We start from the raw sequence: 21,358 nt of genomic DNA on the forward strand, positions 1-21,358 counted from the left end.
CCTCATCTTTGTTCTTTTGTCACATCGTGTCGAGTCCACACGTACACCTCTGAGAATAGTTGTCTGACACGGTTTCTAGTAGCTCTAGAAACAGTCTGTAAGGATCCAGCCTGCCTGGTTCCATTACTGTCGGCAGGCCAAGTCCTCTCAGACCCCTCCTTATGGAGAAGTACTTGTAGCCCCCCCATCGAGGCGGAGTGACGAAGCAGCTCTTTCAACAGGAACAAGGGCCCTGTTGTTTCACTGCATTCTTGAAGCTTGTCTCCCTCTTTCCCCTCCTCTATCATTCCTTTCTTCCCTCCAATCAACTTGTTGGCCCATACTTTCCCTCCTCGACTTCCTCCTCAGACTCTGTTCATTTTCATTTCACTTGCTTCCTTTTTTTCTATCTGTCTCACCTTCATTCTTCTTCCTCCTTATTCCTCTCTTTCCCTTTTCCCGGAAGGCAAATGTGCAAGTGAATTGCTCCGGACATTTCCTGGAACTTCTCCTTTCTTATCTCAGGATGAAAACATCATCGTAACATTTAATCAGTGATTAGTATTTGAACTTAGTTTCATACTGTGAGGATCATTTTGTCGTACTCCTCTCTGCAGAATCTTTCACTGTGTGTGTGTGTGCGTGCGTGTGTGTGTCTGTGTGCGTGACCTTTGAAGACGACTGGCTGTGCCTGAATTGTAAATATAAACTTTCAGGTTTTGGCTGTTGTTGAGTGAAGCCGTCACACAGATAGCCGCATGTTTTAGTCCTCTCAGCTGTCTAAAGACAGACAGGTTATTGACTGGCATGTTTCTTTTGCCCTGTCTCATACATCAGGAGCAGTTATCTGCAGAATAGAAAGTTCAAGAGGGCAACGCCGTGTTTTGACTGCAGCCCTTTCACATGTCTTTTAGCCGGTGCTGGTCTGTTAAAGCTCCTCCAAAGGCCTGCCTGCCTTTCTATTCTTCACTTCCCTCCTTTTTTTTCCCACCCTACCCTCTCTGTCGCTCTGCGGTCAGAGAGACACTGAGTCGCTCTAACCTTCTCTTTCAGACAGATACCTAGTCAATCAGTTTTCTTTCTTTCTCACTCTCGCTCTCCACCCCTCCGCCCCTCCGCCCGCTCCATCCAATTCGCTTGTTTGTTTAGGATTGCTTGTTGCATGTTGAGTGAATGTCTCAAGGCCATGCCCCTGCTTTCACTGCCACAAGCATGCCTGTATATTGATAACACTCTGGTATGTGTGTAAGAGTTCCTATAGTGTGTGTGTGTGTGCCTTCGCGCCCCTGCCTGTCTGTCAGTAGTCCACCTTGGGCAGTAAGGATATGAGGTCACGCTGACCTGACCTCAGTGCACCTGCATCTTCTATTACCTTCCCACTTTGTGTGCTGTTCATTGTATTGCACCAAACTCTCGTTTCCATCCAGGATTTTCCTGATTAATGAAACAATGGGCAGTTGGTTGGCGCCCGTTAGCTCATCTGGTTAATCAGTCAGTTGTCCGGAGGCGTGAGTCCGTCCACAGGCTGCTCGTGGCATCTCACTGTTTGAATCCAATGTCCATAGTCATTGAAACTTTTTTCTTATGTATTTTGTTTTTCTATAAATTTGTACAATAGCTTTAACTTTAGAATATAATAGAAAAAACTTAATTGTCCACTCTTGGTATGTTGACAGTTCTGGTTTAGTGACCACTGTTGATCTGTCTTTGAGGAAAAAGGTCATATTAGTCTTGGTAATTTCACACACTTGTATCTGTTCTGTATCTTTAGTTTAAAAGAAAGAAAATCAAACACTTTCTAATATGACATCTCTTTGTCTCGTCTCTTGTCCCCTCTCCCCTCCCTCCACTCTCAGATCCAACCCATTCTACGAGCCAAGAGCATCGAGCCCTTCGCGGGCCCCCGCTGGTGGCTCCTCCCCCGATATGGACAGAAGCCAGAAGAGGAGGGCTCCCCTGCCCCCGGGTCCCAGCTCTGGACTTGGCCCCAGTCCACCGGCTCCCCACCCGCCCTGCTCTGGTCCAGACCGAGAGAGAACGCAGCCTGTCGGGCCCAGTCCAGTGGCAGCGCTGATGGGGAGAGAGCTGGCCTCCTCGTCCCCCAAGGTAAACAGGCTTCATTGAGTTAAATGAACTCAGATTCATCCCCTCGACTGGCAGACCGTACCTGGGACGACAAAACTACAAATACTACAAGTGCTTGAATAAAGTGAAGTCAAGCAGCCTCAGCAGTGTGTCGTGGTCCGGTGCTTAAAGCGTTCTGGGTTGTGATGTTGGAGGACTTGGGACTTTTTAACCTTTTTCCCCCCTAAACAAGCATAGAAAACAACAACCTCCCTTTAAAACACCGATGTTAAAATGTTGACCGTGTAAACACAGTCAGCTGTACAAAAACTTTGTTTGTGTAGAACTGGAAACTGAAGTACAAATATGAGCAACCATCTGATGCTGTTTTTGGCAGCAGTTTCTGGCAGCTGACCAACGTTTATACTCAATTCTGTGGACACTGTAGCTGTAGCTCGTTGCTAACAACAACAGACATAGAGGATTTCTCTGTGGCATGGAAAGAGGAATAATGGGCAGAATTTAATGTCTTAAATTATGGAAAAAAACAAAGATATAAAGATAACAGTGCTGTTTAGATCGTTAAGGGGTCCAGGGGGCTTTGCTTCCCTTATAACGATGACAAAAGTTTCACTTAGTTTTCCAAATACAATGATTATATCAATTTAAATTAGAAAGTAACACAGACGATACTTTAACATTAAACTGAAACCTAAAATATTTGAATTCTGCAGCTTTCTGAAACAGTTTTTATACTATTCTTAATTCTGGCTCATTCTTTGCGACACGTGTGATTATAAGTGAGTGACTTAAAGCAGTTTGTGTGTGTGTGTGTGTGTGTGTGCACTTGTGTGTGTGTATTTACACTTGTGAGTCCACGTCCAGTGGTCCTTACATTAGCTTTTTTTCCGCCTGCACAATCCCATCTCCTGGCCCATTCTTTATGCTCATGAAACTCCCCAGCTCCTCATTTGAATATAGGTATTTGTTTATTGGGGTGTTTTCGTATGTTTATTTATTTATTTAAATTAGTTCAATCATGTCTGGGTCTAATTAAATGGCTGATGGTCACACACACTCACTGCTGGAGTCAGACCACTGGTGGGGAATGATTGGCTGGGGGTGTGGGGATGGATGGGGTGTGTGTGTGTGTGTGTGTGTGTGTGTGTGTGTGTAGGGGCCCAATGAGCCTATGTGGGGCTTAAACACAGGGGGCTTAACTACAGCAGAGCGATCAGAGGGAGGTGTTGACCCCCCTGTGCACACACACACCCACGCACACACCCACATATGCAAACTCGCTCTGTACAGTTACTTATACACACACACACAGACACACACGGGTCCCTCCTCCCCATGCGGCGGGCTGGCTGACTGTTTTAGTGTAGCTGGGCGGTGATGCTGGCCGTCCATGTAATTATGGCACAGTGCCTTTATCACCCAGCTGCAGTTGCCTGTGACCGTGGGTGAGGGGGCCTAAACCACTTTAATTACCCAAAGCCAGTGGCCTGTGGTGGGCCACACTTCGCCAAGAGATGCCCCTGCCTCTGGAGCTCGGGGTGGAGGAGGGAGGGATGCAAAGAATGAATTGCGGGTGAGGATTGAAGGGGGTTGGGGGGTGGTGAAGGAGAATAGGTGGAAGATAGTGAAGGGTGCAGGAGGAGAGGAGTGGGGGGAAGAGAAGGAAGATGGCCAGGGAATAGTAGAGAGAGAGAGATAGGATGTTCACAGTAAACAAGGATGGGCCTACAGGGTTTGTTGACATATACTGCTAGTGTGAATAGGTTTCTGTCTCTTATTCACACAAGGCACTATGACACACACACAGACACACACTCACACACACACACACTCCTCAGCCATGTGTAGGCTGCGAGATGACCTTTGAATGTATGAAGTCAGAGAGGATTAAGAGGAGACATTCCCACTATAAGAGGCCAAGACGAGAACCAGCACATCATCACACTATGAACGTGTGCAGAGTGTCGATGTGTGCTCGTGTTCACCTGCATGTGTGTATGTGTGTATCTGTTCTTATAGCTTCTACTTTGCCTGAGGCTCCTTTGAGTGAACATGTGCTTGGTTAGAACCTTCCCCTAAAACACAGCTAAACTTTACTTCCCTCATATAAAAGGTTCCGAGGTTTGTATTATTACTATTTCTACTGGCAATTCAAGTTGGCAAAATACAAACACACACACACACACAGACTTCTAGGTTCAATCTCAGAATGAGAATAAAAATGGATATAATTATATAAGGTGGACTTAATTGATCCCATGCCAGGGAAATTCACTCGAATGTAATCAAGAGAACATGTGAAAGTATAAAATAGGTACAGAATTAGTAGAAAATGCACCTTTCACTACAGCTGGAATGCTTTTCCTAGAGAATCATACTTTTTTATGTATCTGTAGAGTGTCATATTTTGGCTTTGATAAAGCCGTGTCCTCGTCACATGTAAATCATATTATCTTAGATGTAATTTTTATCCTCCTTGTCATTGCATTAAAAACACCTTCTTCACTGCCAGCTCGTGGAAAATCAGGACGTGCAATGGACATATGGTGCGTGCCCACTTACTCTATATGCAGGTATTACACATATGGATCAGATTTACATTAAGCTTTAACAAGGGCTACGTAGGAGCTCTGGGTTTTTGCCAGCCGAGCACATGCACACGTTTAGCCCTCGCAATTTATGGAGAGGACGAGACGGCAAATATAGATGTGTAAGCTGCAGCATCTGTGGATTTCACAGAAGCCGTTTGTCTTTATCCATGACACTGACCAGACTGGGTCCTTGAAAAGCCGCAGATGCTTGTGTTGCGTTTTTTCTGTTTGCTTCTTTATGAGAATATGAGGTGACGGTCTGTCCCAGTGTCGACCCTGTATCTTCCTTAAATGAGGACTTAAGCTATGAATAAGGCTGAGCATCTTGTTTCAGCAATACACACTCATAACATCGCATTCTGTGTATATTAGCTGCTTTTGTTAGCTTGTTATCATCTTTGCATTTGTTTCCAAGTTGGAGAAAGTGGCACTTCAGTCCCTCATCAGACGCTCCGTGTCTCCCGTGTGTTTGTGCACCCCGTCTTGGATATATAGATCCTCTAAGGCGTTTAAGTTTAGCGTCTGTGAAGGAGCTGGAAGGATGGAAACGTCTGTGGGATTAATTTAAATGAACAGAAAGAGTTCCTGTTGGGCGGGTTGTGAGCTCTGTCTGGTCTGATTCAGTCCATCTCTTTTCCCTGGGGCTGGTTTCGTCCCCCTCCTCCCTTTGTTTCATCTCCATCTCTATTTCATAGTCAAACCACTCTACACTTAGATGCTCTGATCTTGGGATTTTCATCAAGTTTCCGCTTCGTGAATTATTAGCCGTATTTGCATAAAAAGTAAAGTTGGAAGCTGAAATATGTCTGTGGACTAAAGTTCGATAGAAAGAAGTTCTGTGTTATTTTAATATTTACACGAAGAATCTTAGAAAGAGTAAGACGACTTCAGCTTTAAGTTGGTGGCCCCGGAAACTATTGTTTTCTTCATTAAATATATAGATTAACAAGCTAATATTTTTTAGTTGCATATTATTACATATGCTGGTTTCCTGGACCTCAGGTTCTTTCTGTACAAGCTGAAGTATTAAAAAAAAAGGTGTAAATTACAGTCGGAACCATTATTCGCACACAAACTGATTCTTTCCAGAGGTGAAAAAGTAAACCAACACCAGAGATATGTTTTCTTTCTCCCCTTCAGTTGAAGGGCTTTGTGATTACTTATGTTAATCAAAGGGTTCAAATTAAATAGAGTTTTGCAGGATGTGAGAGCTCCTGTGCCGGGGGGAGGCAGAGGCCACAGCTCTCCTTCCTCTCCCAGACTTTGTTTTCACAGCCTCCCCTTCAGTTCAGACTACCTCCAAATTGAAATTAGAATAAATTAACATTATTTAATTGAGTTCGCAGAAGGCTGCGATATTTCTTAATTAGCTTTCACCGGGGTACACGGCAGGAGAGGACCACATCCGCACTGTGAAGAGTTACCGAGGTTGCCGTGACGACTGAGGGATGTTTTTAGAGGACAGAGGGGAGCCCAAGAGACAAGGACAGTCACCTTTTGTCTCATGATCTTTGCTCGCTCCAAGGTCTCTCGTCTTGTTATCGTTACATCCAGTCCGAAGTTATTTCATCTCCCGTGATAAGTTTGACTTTTACACTCAGACTTTCAGATGTAGGACTGAGAGAAACTGGGGCTTATGATGATGTTGGGAAATAGGACCAATTAATGGGCAACTTTAGAATGAATTAATCTAATTTATGAACATTTATTTGATGACCTTTTTTCCCCTTATAGTTTAATGAAAAGGAATAAAAACTATATAATAATACAGTAAGAATAACAAACTGTAAAAGTCCGATCACCTTAACTCTTGTGCTGGGACTTAGGAGCAGTTTTTACTGAGGCTTCGCTCTGGGTAAAAAAAAAAGTAAGCTATATGTAAATAGACAGTAATTTCAGTGTTTGTACATTATTGAGTTAAAGTAAAAATTTTAGATTTCTGAACTTAAAATCATTATTTATTAGCAGGTAAACCGTCAAAGTGGCCTGTTTCTGAGAGATTTCTGAGGTATTGAAGCACCAGTGGGTCCCCTTGGCCTCATCGGCTTTTCCATAAGCTGTGTAATATTAGGAGAATAATCCTCGAGAGGAGTGAGACGAAGTCAGTACCTTTCAATGTCTTCCTTTTCCCAGCGTAGACCCCTCCCCAACTCCCCAACTCCTATGTGCCGTCCCTGAGTGGTCTGTCATTGGATCTTGTGGGAGAGGGGAGTCCCAGTTTCTGCTCTCGTGGAGTCAGGGTCCGATCATTTGGCTTCCTGTTGGTGTTTCGAGCTGCAGGGCATCGCTGTCATCAAGTTAGCTAGAAAGGTATAAGACGTTTCTGACTGCGGAACAAGTTTAAGGAATGGTTAAATAAGGTGATGAGTTATAGGTTGTGTAATGTAGGTCTACCTGTGTGTAGAAAAATAAACTTTAATAAATCTTTGACTCAGGGAACCAGTGAAGATTAAAAGTTAAACCATGTTTTTAAGACTCTTTTAAGAAGTTGTCTAATACAAGAATTCTGACGTGACAACGCAGACATCGATATGTTCAGTGGTTTAAAGCAGACAAATAAAATGTCAGTGTTAATATGTATTCAGTGATTTTTTTCCAAATTCAATTTTATACCCTGTTGCCATGGGAGGACAGGCGCGTGTGTGTTGTGCGTACTAATATGCAATCTTGTGTGTTGTGAGGGATATATTTTGATCCAGTTACTGTAATGCGGCTATCATTTTTCCACCTCTTCCTCTGTTGGGTACATGTCGAGTTCACAAGTTAAGCACTGCGAAGAGCTCACTCTCCTCAATACCCGCTCCGGCTGGTGTAAAAGGGCCTTCCGCAAAGCGCAGCTTGTAATCTGCCTTTGGTAAGTCCTCCTTAGTTTTATCTGCCGAGGATTACCTCACAAGCTGCGAGCAGGAGAGAACGGAGGAGACGCGGAGCAGGAGAGAGAGAAATGAAAAGCAAGTCAAACAGAAAACGATGAAGATGGAGCAAAATGAAAACAAATCGCTGTGTAATCTCTGAAAGAGAGAGAGACCTGCTTTGGAGTTGAAGGGAAGTTTCCCTTGCCACTCATTTAGAGAGGGAATTGACTAATCCCTCCATGATTGATGTCTGCTATGAGAGGCTCTATAGCAGACTAATAGGGCTTATGAGGATGACCAGAAAGTCCTTTGTGTGTGCGTGCCTGTGTGTGTGTGTGTGTGTGTGTGTGTGTGTGTGTGAGTGTGTGTATATGAGAATGAACCAAACCTTTTTGTCTTGTGTGTCTATCCAGTGGCCACAGAGGCCAGGGGTTTGAATGACATAGCGGCCGAAGAAGGGGTAACTTTATCTTAATCTGGTCTTAATCTGCCCCGGTCCTCCAGGTGTGTGTGGGCTTAAACCCACGAGGATGCAGGGTTTTTGGGGGTGAGGTTTAAGGGGTCTTCAAGTGAGGAGATAGAAGTCCCCCGTGCACTTGAAGAACTCCTTGGACCCCCAGAGGGTCTCGGACCCCCCGCACATTCCTTAAAAACCGCACTCGTTTTTCATGCCATACCTTCCTCCCGTCATCCTTAAGTGGCCCCTGCAACAATTTTAATTGAATTAAACCAACCGTTCTCCATAATTTAAAAAGGACCTTAGAAGTACCTTATGAATTAGTTTGAGTGATTTGTCTTTCTCGTGTGTGTGTGTGTGTGTCTGTTAAAGTGTGTGTGTGCACTCTTGTGTCTGTGTTTGAGGAAAGGATAGTGAGTGTGGAAATGATAAGGCTTTAATTGCCTCTTCATAAAGCCCTCCAGCAGTCCCCCTCTCTTTTGGACTGTTATGGTATGCAGGTGTGTGCTCTCATGCGCTATAGGAAATACTAAGTGGCATTTCCAGTGCTCAGCCCGTAGATCACTGAGTGGGATCGTTCCCTCAGCTTTTATTGTTGTAGGAGCTCAGTCGTCGTCAAAAGATTTGATCTCGCTGCCTTGTCTTGATCGTTCTGCAGTCGGGACACATGTTGGTAAAATACATATGAGATGAGACAGATTCAAACTCAGGTGTTAGAATTAAAAAGAATGGTGATGTCAGTCCATCGGGAGGTGATTCTGTTGGTCCACGGCCAAAGTATTGATCATTAACTCACAGACATTCAAGAGGAATTAATCTTTTTGTCTTTGGCCAAATGTTAATTCTCATCCAGCATCATCAACAGGTCAACATTTCCATTTATTCATCATTATAACACAGTATGTCTCATGTGCTCATGACTGAAGTCCTGTGGGGTAATTAGGGCCGAAGGTGTAGCTGTGTAGTGGATGAATGGACATTTAGAGACATAGGCGACATCACTTTTACGACTACGTCCCAAAAACTGAAACTTTCAGAAACACTGTTGGCCTTGTTATAGTTTGATAACTCCAGGGTTGCCTTTGTAATCTAGAAATGTGTTAATACACCTTTGCTTCCTGATTGGTTCTTATCAGTAACGACTCTGCTACCATTGGTTAATGCAAAATGTTTCTATCATTTACTGTCAGTATAGTTCCACCTCCTTACTCGTACTTTTTACCATTTCAGTTCCTCTTTTGCTGAACTTTACAACTCCAGCACAACTCAGTTTACTAAAAGTGGTCAAGTCCTCACACACCTGTTTTCCCATCGAACGCCATAAACCGTTCCCTCACACGTTCTTTCCCTCGTTTTCTGCTCTTCATCGTTTCCTCCTCCAACTCTTTCCTGGAAGCCGTTTGTCGTACTTCTCCCTCATCTTCTCTGCTCCTGTGTAGGATTCTCCCTCGCCACGCCCTTCCTCCTTCTATACGTGTGTTGATGCATGTGTATTCTGATCAGGAGTCAAAGGGGTGACTTTGTAATTATGTTCATTTTAATTGGCTGTGCTATCACCCCTCTCATCACTTTGGAGCCCACGCTGCACTGGACAATGGCAGTCTGTAGTGGGGGGTGGGGGGCTGAGCAACTGCTGTGTCAAGATACACACACACACACACACACACACACACACACACACACACACACACACACACACCGTCAGCCTCTCTACCTGCAGAACATAATTCCTAATGTGGCCTCTTTAATGAGTTTTCCCTGCCCAGGCTTAGATTAATTGATAAATAGTGGCGTTATCGGCTCAGCTGATCTCTGAATCCATTGCACCACTAATTTGTTTGTTGAAGATGACAGTTAAAGGAGATTAATACGGTATAGATTGAGAGCCACCCCTCCTTTCTCTTGATCCTTTGCTTCCTTTCTCCCAAAGCTTATTTATTCATCAGAGGAAGATGAGGAGGTGGAGGAAGAGTGGAAGGATGGGTTACTTTCTCTTTTGGGCTTCTTTAAAACCTGATTTTTTTTTCAAAGCTTATTTGTTAAAGTTGCCTATGCATGATCATTTAACATCACAACATTCAACAGATTCATTAGTTAATGACACATGTCACACTGATAAGTGTAGGAGCACGACAACTTTACAAGATTTCATGTCGTACATATAATAAAATCTGCCTAAGACGTTTTGTTTCACCCCTCTCATCGGTTTGTTTATCAGCAGGATTACACAAAAACTTTGTGGACGGATGGGACGTGGAATTAATTCATGTATCCTGATGAAAATAATCAGGCATATGTCGGGGACTGATATCTTTGAGTGTGTGTGATTTGGTTCACCTTGGTTGGAGTTAAGGGACAGTTTGACCTTGGCCGAGTTCTGCGTTATACTGAGTAAAATGACTTGAGCCACAAGTCAACCTGTGGATTTCCCCTTATGCGTATGTCATCGGTTCCGTTATAGGTCTCACCTCAACAAGAAATGTGTATAATTAATTTAACAATGTTAACACGCTTTTTGCATGTTTAGATCAACAGTAAATGATAACATCAGACACACATGGATGCCTGCACGTACTGAAGCTGCTACTGAACAAACTATATATATCAGCCGTTTCATTCCTGAAGCAAAAACAGTTTTTATTGTGTGTTAATAGGATTAAGACGTCCCACATGAGGTGTGGATTAATACATAGAAGAGCATGTCCACAAGACCAATACCCTCTTCTAGTGCCATCCTGGATTAAAGTGTGGCTGCTTTTTGAAACACAATATCGGACATTGATATTTAAAAGTTTGTAACATTTGGTTTTGTCCCGTCTCTTTCTTTCTGAAGAGTTGGGACCACGACCCTTGCTCAGTAGAACATCTTCAGTTGAAACACACTTGTCTCTTCTCTGTGTTTGTAATGATCTCAATCATCTGTGTACTCTCTTGTTATTTATCAGCTGACATGTTTAATGAACACTCATCAGCTGATTTATTGTTCCAGCTTTGAGTGGGTGTTGGAAGCCTGAAGTCTTAATTGTACCTCGTAACAACATCAACATCTGAACTCAACGAGAACAAGCATTCAGTGTTTTACGAGTGGGACACTGACGCAGCAACAAAGAGACACAGGAAGAGACAAGTGGACAAAACGGGCTTTAAACGGATTTTTGAAGAAGGTGGTTGAGACCTTTTTGTGCGAAATGGATGATGAGGAGGAGGAATTTAACCTACAGGAGATGGATATCGCTTCCTAACCGAATCCCAGCTTCCATACCGACGACCCCCACCGCGCGCCATCCTCACCGCACACACAGATACACCCCCCTCAATCCCAAACCTACCCACCCTGCATGTTATTTTTTTTTTCTTCCTCTCAGCCACAGCTAATTTGCAGAGGCGTGAGTGTGGGTAATGCTGCTGCCGTTTCCATGACAAGCTAAAGCCAGCGCTTACACCGCATTATGCCCCAGTGTTACACGTTAGGCGAGCGAGCGGGCGGATGGGCACAGTGCACGCTGGCACAATCGCTCCTTTGTCTGCTGCCTCCTCCAAACTGTGTTATTTCATGATGTTTTTTTTTTTCTTATTTCCCAGTGAATCGTTTTTTTAACTTCAATTTCAAGCCGTGCCTGTCCCTCTGTCGTTCAGCTGGTTTTCAGCTGTTTTGCATGGTTATGCCTTTGGAGCAGAATGGGCCTTGGAAGCAAAATGGTCCTGGAAAAGGAAACCGCTTTTCCCAATTTTTGCATTTTACATCTCGGTGGCCAACTGCTGAAAGGCCCCTCTGTCTTGGCCTGCAGGTTCGTTGCTAGATGGGGAAGCATATCTGCTTCTGAGCGAATCACTCGCACCCCCTCATCACCATCACTATCATGATGCATGTATTTACATATTTTACTACTTTTCGAGAGATTACATTAAGCCACGGTTAAAACAAAATTGTTTAAAGAGTACATTTGAATGAGGTGTCGTAGCAGCCGAATGCCTTGCTCAAAAGAAGCAGGTTCGGGTCGTCGTATGTTCAACCTCGCTGCGAGCTCTCGGGTGCACAGGGTTATCGCTGTCTCTCCACCTGCTCGCACACATTAAACAAAGCCTGACTTAACTAAACTGTGTCTTCATGCACAGTCACACTTACATGCACACACACTTTCCTGTCTCGGCTCTCGTTGGTCGCGGCCCCCTTCTCAGCGTGATTACAACAGTAATGTGATATTTCCTTTGTATGTTAATGTGTATTATTTTTCACGCTACATTCGCTCCCCCTCTCCTGATCCAGCCTTTTGCCCCCACCCTCACCCCACATCCCCACCTTCCCTATTGTTCCATCCACTCCACGTCTCCATTTACATAATTGAACTTTTGATTGGACTTCGCTGCCTCCCCTCCGCTCTCATGCAGGCAACGTTTGAAAATCCAAAGCGTAATTTCATGGGTAAGATGACGCAAGGCGATCATCCCCCCTTCTTTTTTTTTTCCCACCCAGTTATTTTCTAATGTGAAGACGTCGGACACAGATTAAACAAATTGCTTGTTTTGATTGAAGGTACAATTAAATAATTGAGCGTGTTGGCAGTTGGAGCCCAGCCAATCAGATGAGAGGTTTCTCAGGAGCAGGATGGACGGGCCACTTAAGTGCACGAACCTTTATCCTCTTAAATATAAACAGGAATTAATGCTTTTTCAAGTGTGTCCTTGCTCGACATCTTGACTAGCAGCTGATTGTTTCTCTGCGTACGTTTATTCTAGGGTTAAATATTTCATCTAAACGGCAGATTATCCAAATAGCAGGAGCTGCAAATCTTTCTGTTGTGATTGTTACAACACACCATTGTAAATGAAGCATTGTGGTGTTAATATAAACTGTATTTAAAGATGGACGGTGCATCATCTCTTCCTCTCACTATCCAGAAAGGAAGCTGAAATAACCCCGGATGCAAACGCTGCCGTCTGGCGCCAATTATGTCAGAGTCTGCTTAGTACTGATTGTGGTGTGGAGCCAGGTTATCGATCTCCGTCTCAGCTGTCAATCATGACGTTTCAAACCCGTTTATATTGAATCAATTAAACAATTAAACCAGAAACATGAACACTTGTGTCATAAGAACCACCGCAAATGACAGAAACCATCTTTGAGACAAAAAATACAGTGAACGTCCCGGTTTACAAATCATATTCTCCAGATGTTGGGCAACATGATTGTTTGGTGTAGAGCGCAGATTACAAAGATCAGCATCGTTGTCTGTAGGTAAAATGAAACACAAAATCATGACTCATATCCCAATCTGTCAAAAATAATCCCAATATGTTAATCTTAGATTATCCACAAAGTGTGTAGTATACGCCTGTAGTGTACATTAGAGCTTGAGTGATGCACATACAGTATCTTTGCATCCAGTCTGAAGTGAGTCTATGTATTTATGTGCTTTGCTGTGTGTGTGTGTGTGTGTGTGTGTGTGTGTGTGTGTAGTTTTTTCTGTTCTTTCTTTTTGCCGTAGGCTCCTTGAGCGGATTACAAGTTTTAAAGAGTACGAGATTCAACACCTCCTCAAATCTGACACTCTGTGACACTGCTTTGAAGCCATGAAAGGGAGATTGGAAAGACACGGAAGCTCTTTTCTCTCCACAGAGTCGTGGGTTTATGTCATTGGGTCGAGGCCAGTTAAGTTTCCAGTGAAGCGTTACGCCCTCAAGTGAGAGACAAAGCTGCCACTTAGAGCTTTTGACTTGTATCTTTTTCGTGGCTCTGAAAAAAAGGATGGTTTTAATGGCCTCGGTACTCATAAGTCGTTAAATTGTGTGTTACGCCATGTGACTTTGTTTCCCGTTGTCCATACTCATCTGGGACAACGGGGGTGATCCAGTGAGGGACTGTCTCTCAACGTCTTACTCCTCAGTCCAGGAGTACCTTTGTATTGCTGACCTCAATGTGAACATCGGTCTCCTACGCCAAGGCCCCAACAGTCCCCTTATGAAACCACATTTAAATTCACTACAGCCGGATTTGCAATTGGATCTTCACTATATCATTCCCCTAAACATACCAGATTTTTTTCTTCAAGATTTATGCATTATTCTTTATGAAATCAACAAAAATGCTGGAAAAAAAACCTATTTTGCAAGTTAAAAAAAGTGAAAGAAAATTTCTGGATCTGCCCCAGAATGTCGTGTCTTCTTCTTTGTGTTAATTTCTCCTGTGGTTTTTCCTTCTAACTAACTAACAAATGCAGATCGTTAAAAAAAAACTTTACAATCTGTTAAATTACATTATTTTATATAAACTTTATGTTTGAAAGCAAAAATAAATAAATTAAACCGATGTCCTCAAAATCATTAAAATGGCAAACTTTAATATTGTCATGCAAGTTTTCCTGAAAAATCTTTTCTCCCCTTAGTGTGAAACCATTAGTTAAGAAAGTTTGAATCTTACCTTAACCTTATACCTGTCCTCACCACGTGTAATGCTGCTGAAGTAGAACTGACAGTTTATATACTCACTGTAGAAGAGAGGTGTTCAACGACTTCCTCCCTCAGTCAGAACAGTTGATATTGGCATATTACCAAAGTCTAAAACCAACAGTTTCCAACAGGACTGTTACTGTACTGAAAACACTTGGCTTGACCCCCGGGGGCCATTTATTTAATTTTCCATATCACGGTCCATCCGCTTTACCCACGATTCCCTCCGTATCGCATTCCACTCTTCCAAAAAAAATCATATTGCTGACACCAAAAATCCTCCCAACGAAAAACCTGTATGCTTCCATTTCCAGGTTTCCTCCTCCTATCTTGTCATTCAGGCATTGTAGTGAGCTTAACCCCCCCTTCTTTCTTTTTCACATCCTTTTCCCTTCTTCCATTTTTTTCTCCTTTCTCTGCCCTGTCGGATGTATGTTGTTGACACGGAGGCATCTGGAATAATGGAATCTCTTGTCAGTGGCTTGTATTTTTTTTGCCCGGGCTGTTAAGGCCGTGTATAATAGTAGCCGAGGAAGAGGAAGAGGGGAGGTTATGTGCCACTGATAGTAATGAAGGTTGCCTTTTCATTTTTAATATGGAATGTTTGTGGGCCGAGGCAATGCTCGCCGCTAATCCTCCCCTCGAGCCGAGCTAGCTACATGGCTGTGTCAGTGTTACACACACACACACACACACACACACACACACACACACACACACACACACACCCAGTGACATTCACACAGACAGATAAAAGACACGACACACACACACACACACACACAATACATACATGTGCACACTCTCCTCGAGGCAAGACAGGGAACTATTTGATAAGTCAGGGTGCATTTCTGCTCTTCGTGAAAATTGAACTCCCGTGTTTGTGTCTTAAGGAAATGCAGCCGGTTCCTGTAGCAGCAGATATGGTGTTTGTTCAATATGTGATGGATATGAAAAAGCTCATCGAGCGTAGATGCGTTTTGTAAACCTTTATCGGGACGGGGCATAATGGAACAGGCCGGGCGGCCGATTGAGTCAAATTACATCAGCTTGGCTTGTGATGAACGTGGGGTCAGCGCGAGTCACGTGCTGCCGCCATTGGACGAACGCCACCGCGCTTCTGGTTTGTCAGGAATGACCAGAACAATATTTACTCATATCTTAAAAATGACGCACATTTCTTGAGCACCCACATTTGATTAAGCTCCTTTTCTACACGCAGTGCGCTCACCTTCCGTACTCATTAGTGTGTAAGTGTGTGTTTCTTTTTCTTTTCGAGGTGTCGTTATGTTTATTTGTTTGTCTTGTGTGTTTGTTTCCTGTTGGCTCTGACTCCTGTACTGAGATGGGTGGTTTGTTGTGTATGAGAGAGAGAGAGAGAGAGAGAAAGCCTTAAAGTATGTTTTTTTTTTTTTTTACCACAAGCTGTGAGTGTAGGTGTGTGTGTGTGTGTGTGTATGTGTAGTGTGAGTGTGTGTGTGTGATGCTGGCTGGGGTCTAGCGTCTGCGGCGCTGAAGTGTGCTGTGTGTCTAATTGCTTTAATAGCACCTGGTCTCTAATCCCAGGTAATTAGGGCGCTCAAATTAGACAGCTACTTTCAACCGTCACTTGAAAAAGCAGAAAGGGAAGGCCTGGAGGAACACTACTCCACACTGGAACTCTGCAAACACACACACACACACAATTTTAGTGACACATACACACAAACTGTGGCAAAAGCAGGAGAAACAAGTTTAGTCCCATGTGCCTATGTGGGGTATGTGTAAGGTCAATGCAGAGAAGTGTATCAATCTTTATCCCGCAGGTCTTTTAAGTCTGAATATCCACATTGTTAGATTAGTCACTAATATACATATTTAGGTAAAGTGGATGTTTCCTCTTCACGTCCCCACACAGTGATTGACAGTGTTGTGTAATTGCTGTTGACTTCACGACTTTCTATATATATATATAATTTTTTCTTGTCCACTTTTTTTCTTTCAATTGTTTGACGGCACGCAGGCATTGTTGAGGTCGCCTCAAACGTGTCTGGAGAAGCTGCGGGGAAAGGTTAAGGCCCTCTTTTAAAGATGAGCCGGAAATGTCAAGTGTCCGTCCCTCAGGCTCCCGCTACCGTCTCCCTGTATTCCCTGCGACTGCCATCGGGGCCTGCATAACTCTCACACCCACTCTCACACACACACACACACACACACACACACTGGTACAAAGGTTAGGAGTCGCTGTTAGAGATGGCCTCCAGTCCCTTTCATCTGCTTTGGCCCTTGTGGCATCTCGGCGGGCTCCAGGCTCACGGTCACAGGTTAAACGACAACAATAGATGAGCAAGAGGAAAGAATTGTCCAGGTGCTTACCGACTGCAGCAAACTTCCTCCTGTAGGTCGAGTACCACTGTTTTGTTTATGGCTTACGGACAGTACAAACTTTGTATTCCAATAAAATATGTAATCAGCAACAACACACAGACATCTTACAGGATCGGAATGATTGAATTCCACAGGAGAGAAATATACAAAGTAGAGATTGCAATCATACATCCCTGCAAAACCAGCTGCAGGTTTTCACATGTTCTGCAAAAAGGCGTCAAACCATCCGTCTAATTGTTTCCTCAAATTCAAATGACAAATTTGTCCTAAGTCAGGACTCCCTTCACTGTCTTTATATCCTCTCCTTGCAGTTGCACAAAGCCACCAACAGAGGGGGTCGGTTGGCCACCACAGGCCTTGTTACTCACACTCCTTCACTGTGTGTGTCTTAACAACTGGGTTAACTGGCTCTGGTGGTCGTTGTAAAACTAACATCTCTTTCATTCACGTCGCTCTCCTCCAAAGGTTAAGTAAAGTTTTGACTTTGTGTAACCGTCTCGTGTTGAGCAGAGTGAACCTCGCCTGGCTGCGTGGGGGGGGCATCGTGATGAAACTGACACGTTACATCTGTTGTTCAAAGGAATATTCCACAATAAAGTACACAATCGAAACAGAGAAGACATGAAAGATGAACTCGAGGGCCTGGAGTCTGGGTGTGTGTGCACTGTGCGGTGGTATCGGGCCGAATCGAAGCCTATAAAATGTCTAAACACAGTTTAGAGAAGCAGATTGTATCTTTAAAAGTCTCTTAAATATTCATTATTCCCTTAAATGTCGACTAATTTTGTGTAACCGCATTAACGCTTTTAAAAAGTCCAATTAAGCTCAATCAAACTTAAACTTGGTGTCATGTAATTAAGGAAACTGGTCCTATTAGTCACGCGCTAATGTTATTGTCTCGTACAATAAGTAACACACACTCGGATTTTGAACATATTTCACAGCCTTTTGATCTCGAGCCTTTGATGAATTTAATGAAATCTCAGTGACATTTCGTTCATTTCTCTCTCTCTAAAAATGATCTGAGAGAATTAACCCATATCTGTCGCCGCATAACCAGATTAGTGAATGGCCAGCTGAATAATCAGAATAGCATTGGTTCTGCCGGCCGTCAGAGGAAGACCAGCGCCTCCGTGCCACCGAGGATTTGTGGGATTTGGAGTGTGGGAGAGAGAAAGGCTCCTAATGGCGAAAGGCTTTCCACCCAGATAAGACTTCAAAGGCGGAGCTAATTAATAATATGTTTACATTATCCACGGTCGTACGACGGCTTCATGAATGACCCTTCATTATGGTGCGTGTGAGTTCATCGAGTGACAGTATGCTATGTTGATTGGACGGGCGGATGTTGCTGAGTAAAAACTACTTTTTGTGGATACGGAACCCGGACGATGACAACGTAGGAAGTAGTGACAGTAAAACGTACAAAATCTATATTACAAATAAAATTACATTATTTATTCTTAGCGGTATCAATGTTTTTATCCTTCATACTGTAAAAACCTACAGGATATAATAGTTGTTATTTATTGAACAGGTATTAGAGCCCGACCCATTTATCGAAGACGAGGTGTTTGCTGAAATGCATCGATATGAAAATGTTTATTTTACAGAATACACAACAAAGAAAAGACGCCAGTTGAGTTTATATTTTACATTAAATCATTTATTTTATTAATTCAAGTTCTATATGTTTGGTTTTATTTGTGTCTTCTTTCAATTTCTAATTAGGTTCATGGTTAAACTGTAAAATATTAAGCTTCAATTACAACTCTCTATCATAAAGGTTTGATAACAGAATCTTAGGAGTCATTGCCAAAGTTTTTGTTACATCTATCAGCTGATGTATCCGTATTGAAAATGTTTTACTCCCTAATATCTATAGGCACCAAAGATTCATAATTGTCAGGCCCCGATGAATATCAACATGTTGCATCAGTGCATTGATCCGTCCTCCTCCCTCTCTCTCCGCCCCGCAGCCCAGCCCCGTCCCGAGTCCGATTTTGGGAGGGAAGCCGAACGCCAGCCAGTCTCTGTTGGCCTGGTGCCGTGAGGTCACCAAGAACTACCGCGGGGTCAAGATCACCAACTTCACCACCTCATGGAGGAACGGGCTGGCCTTCTGCGCCCTGCTGCACCACTTCAGACCGGACACAATGTAGGAGACACACACACACACACAACAATGTTTCTCTTACAATGTAATGGATTGAATTGGGACCAGCAAGTGAAAGCTGGGTGGCAACCATCAGGGAAGAAGGAGGATGTTAAGGTCTCTACAAGATCAAGGGCACGTCTGGTGTATTTACATTAGATTAAGACTCATCATTAATCATATAGTGACATTTCACCTGTCATCGTTCCTGACGGCGCGTTTGATTAAGATGACAGATGTGTCCACACTCTCAATTTAAAAAAAAAGAGTGGCATGTTTGCCGACAGCACCACTCTCTCCTCCTTGTGTGTGTGATTGTAATTCTGAGTGTCTTATGTGTGTGTGTGTGTGTGTGTGTGTGTGTGTGTGTGTGTGTGTGTGTGTGTGTGTGTGTGTGTGTGAGATAGTATTTAGTGTATGTAGCCACTAAAAGTACAGCATATGGAAAACCTGCAGCCCCATCGACAGGAGCAGATCACTTATCAAAACCCGGCTCTGTGTACGTTTGTGTATGTGTGTGTGTTTATGCTTGTGTGCCTTTGCACTCCGGTGTGTTATTTTTACATATTTTCCACTCTATTGGTTCTGTTGATTGCACTGCTATGAAATTACATGTTACAGTTCTAATGCCATTACATGTGACGCATATTTAAACACACCTCTTTCTCCGCTGTTTCCCATTTTCTCTCCCTCTCTCCCTGTCTCCCTCTCCTCTCCGACCCTCCCCACTGTTCCTTCCAGAGACTACAAGTCGCTCAATCCTCAGGATATTAAAGAAAACAACAAGAAGGTAAGAGGCAGCCACCGCTGGGCCCTTCACACCACTTAGCTCCCCCATCCACGTCTCCATTCGGCCTTATTTAGAGATCTGCCATTAATCCCTGGATGCAGATTGTATATGTGTTTACATGGTCTGACAGGGGAGGGTGGAAACACAGATGAAGGCAGGAAAAATGCATTTACTCAGAATCACACTCACCTGCTCCACAGCAAGAATGTTATATTGACAGTTTTCATAACACGCTGCCCCCTGCTGTGGTGTGTTCGTGCACGTGTGTGTCCAAAGCACGACCGAGTCACCTGGCAGAGGAGAGATAGTATCTGAACTCAGCAGCCTGCTGGGAGCTCACTAAACTGCTGTGTGTGTATAATAACAATATATTTATCTTGTGTTGATTATGTTTGTATATGTGGAAAAGCGTCTGCAGGAGGAGGTCTGCACGTGTTCGCGTGTCCGAGTATCATTCTCTCCGGTTTCATGCTTCTGCCGTCCTCACTTTTCTAAGAGCCGAAGAAATCTCAACCCACGCATGTGCCCACACCCTGAAACCTCCACTGAATAACCCATTCTCTTCATGAGGCCAACGTACACACACCTATATTCTTCCTTGCCCTATGTTATCATATCTACACATTCACAGTTCGAGGCGCACACACTCTTTCCCTCTGGCTCTTTGTGGGCTCATTCACTTTTTTCCATACACACACATGGACACTGCTGTTTCCCCCACTTTTACTCTGTTGCTACACAATCATACACACACAGACACACAGGCGCCCGGTCCCCTCTCTGGCCCTGAGGGCTACACAGAACGATATGCGTCGGGTTCCTCCAGCTTGATTTCCTCTTCTCATACACACTCTGGCTCGGTGATAACCTCTGGTGGCCCTGTTAGGCATGAATGCTACCCTGTTGACAATAACCATAGTGGAGGAAAAGGGAGAGACCCAATCCCATATCTGCTAACTGCCCCTCACCCCCCTGCAGGTGCTCAAGTAGCCCTGAAGAAATTGGCTAGATATAAGTAATATGGGAATATGCCGTAGAAGGTGATAGCTGGTGAATAGCCGCAGCACCGAACCCGGTGTGCCGCGACTCGCCTCCATGTCGAGACCTGGTGTCGATGTATATTTGACCAAGCGAGCGCTTCCTTTGCAGTGAACTGTGAAACAATCTCAAGTCAGAATCAGAATGAGGAAGTTTGATGCAGATTGTTTTCATTAACAAACATCACGCAGAGAAACCATTTCTCTCCTGTCCAGCCGGATTACATGAATCCGCACCACGGTGACAGATCCAGGGTTTTTAAAGACTTTCTTTTACATCGCTAGTTAGGTTGTTTTAGACATTTTCATGTCATTTTCATCTTAATGGGAAAAAAACGTTATATTTAAGTGTGTGGAATTTGTGCAGATTGATTGAATTCAAAAGGACTATTGGGAATCGTGCTCCTCTGAGTGTCATTCTAGTTTGAGATGGAATTGGCATATTTCCTGTAGTGCCACATATCTGCAAATGAATGATACTTGAGGTTGTAGGTGATTGTGAAAGCTGAGCAAAGGGAAAGAGGCATCATGCATCATGTGGTGTCATGTAGCACCCTGAAGGTGTCGAGCGAGACAAGGGTGTCCATGGTGCTGC

General features: G+C 43.7%; 1 protein-coding gene across 8 annotated transcripts in view; it reads left to right on the plus strand.

Moving 5' to 3' along the window:
• Window positions 1-21,358, plus strand: part of ehbp1 (EH domain binding protein 1) — a 126,406-nt gene that overhangs the window by 40,305 nt on the left and 64,743 nt on the right. For all 8 annotated transcript variants that reach the window (XM_035172478.2, XM_035172479.2, XM_035172474.2 and 5 more), the window contains 3 exons: window positions 1,836-2,085; window positions 18,761-18,939; window positions 19,678-19,726. In XM_035172478.2, coding sequence (XP_035028369.2) covers window positions 1,836-2,085; window positions 18,761-18,939; window positions 19,678-19,726 — 478 coding nt within the window. The remainder of the gene's footprint in view (window positions 1-1,835; window positions 2,086-18,760; window positions 18,940-19,677; window positions 19,727-21,358) is intronic.

The sequence above is a fragment of the Hippoglossus stenolepis genome, chromosome 12, assembly GCF_022539355.2.
Source record: "Hippoglossus stenolepis isolate QCI-W04-F060 chromosome 12, HSTE1.2, whole genome shotgun sequence".
NCBI classification, from domain to species: Eukaryota; Metazoa; Chordata; class Actinopteri; order Pleuronectiformes; family Pleuronectidae; genus Hippoglossus; species Hippoglossus stenolepis.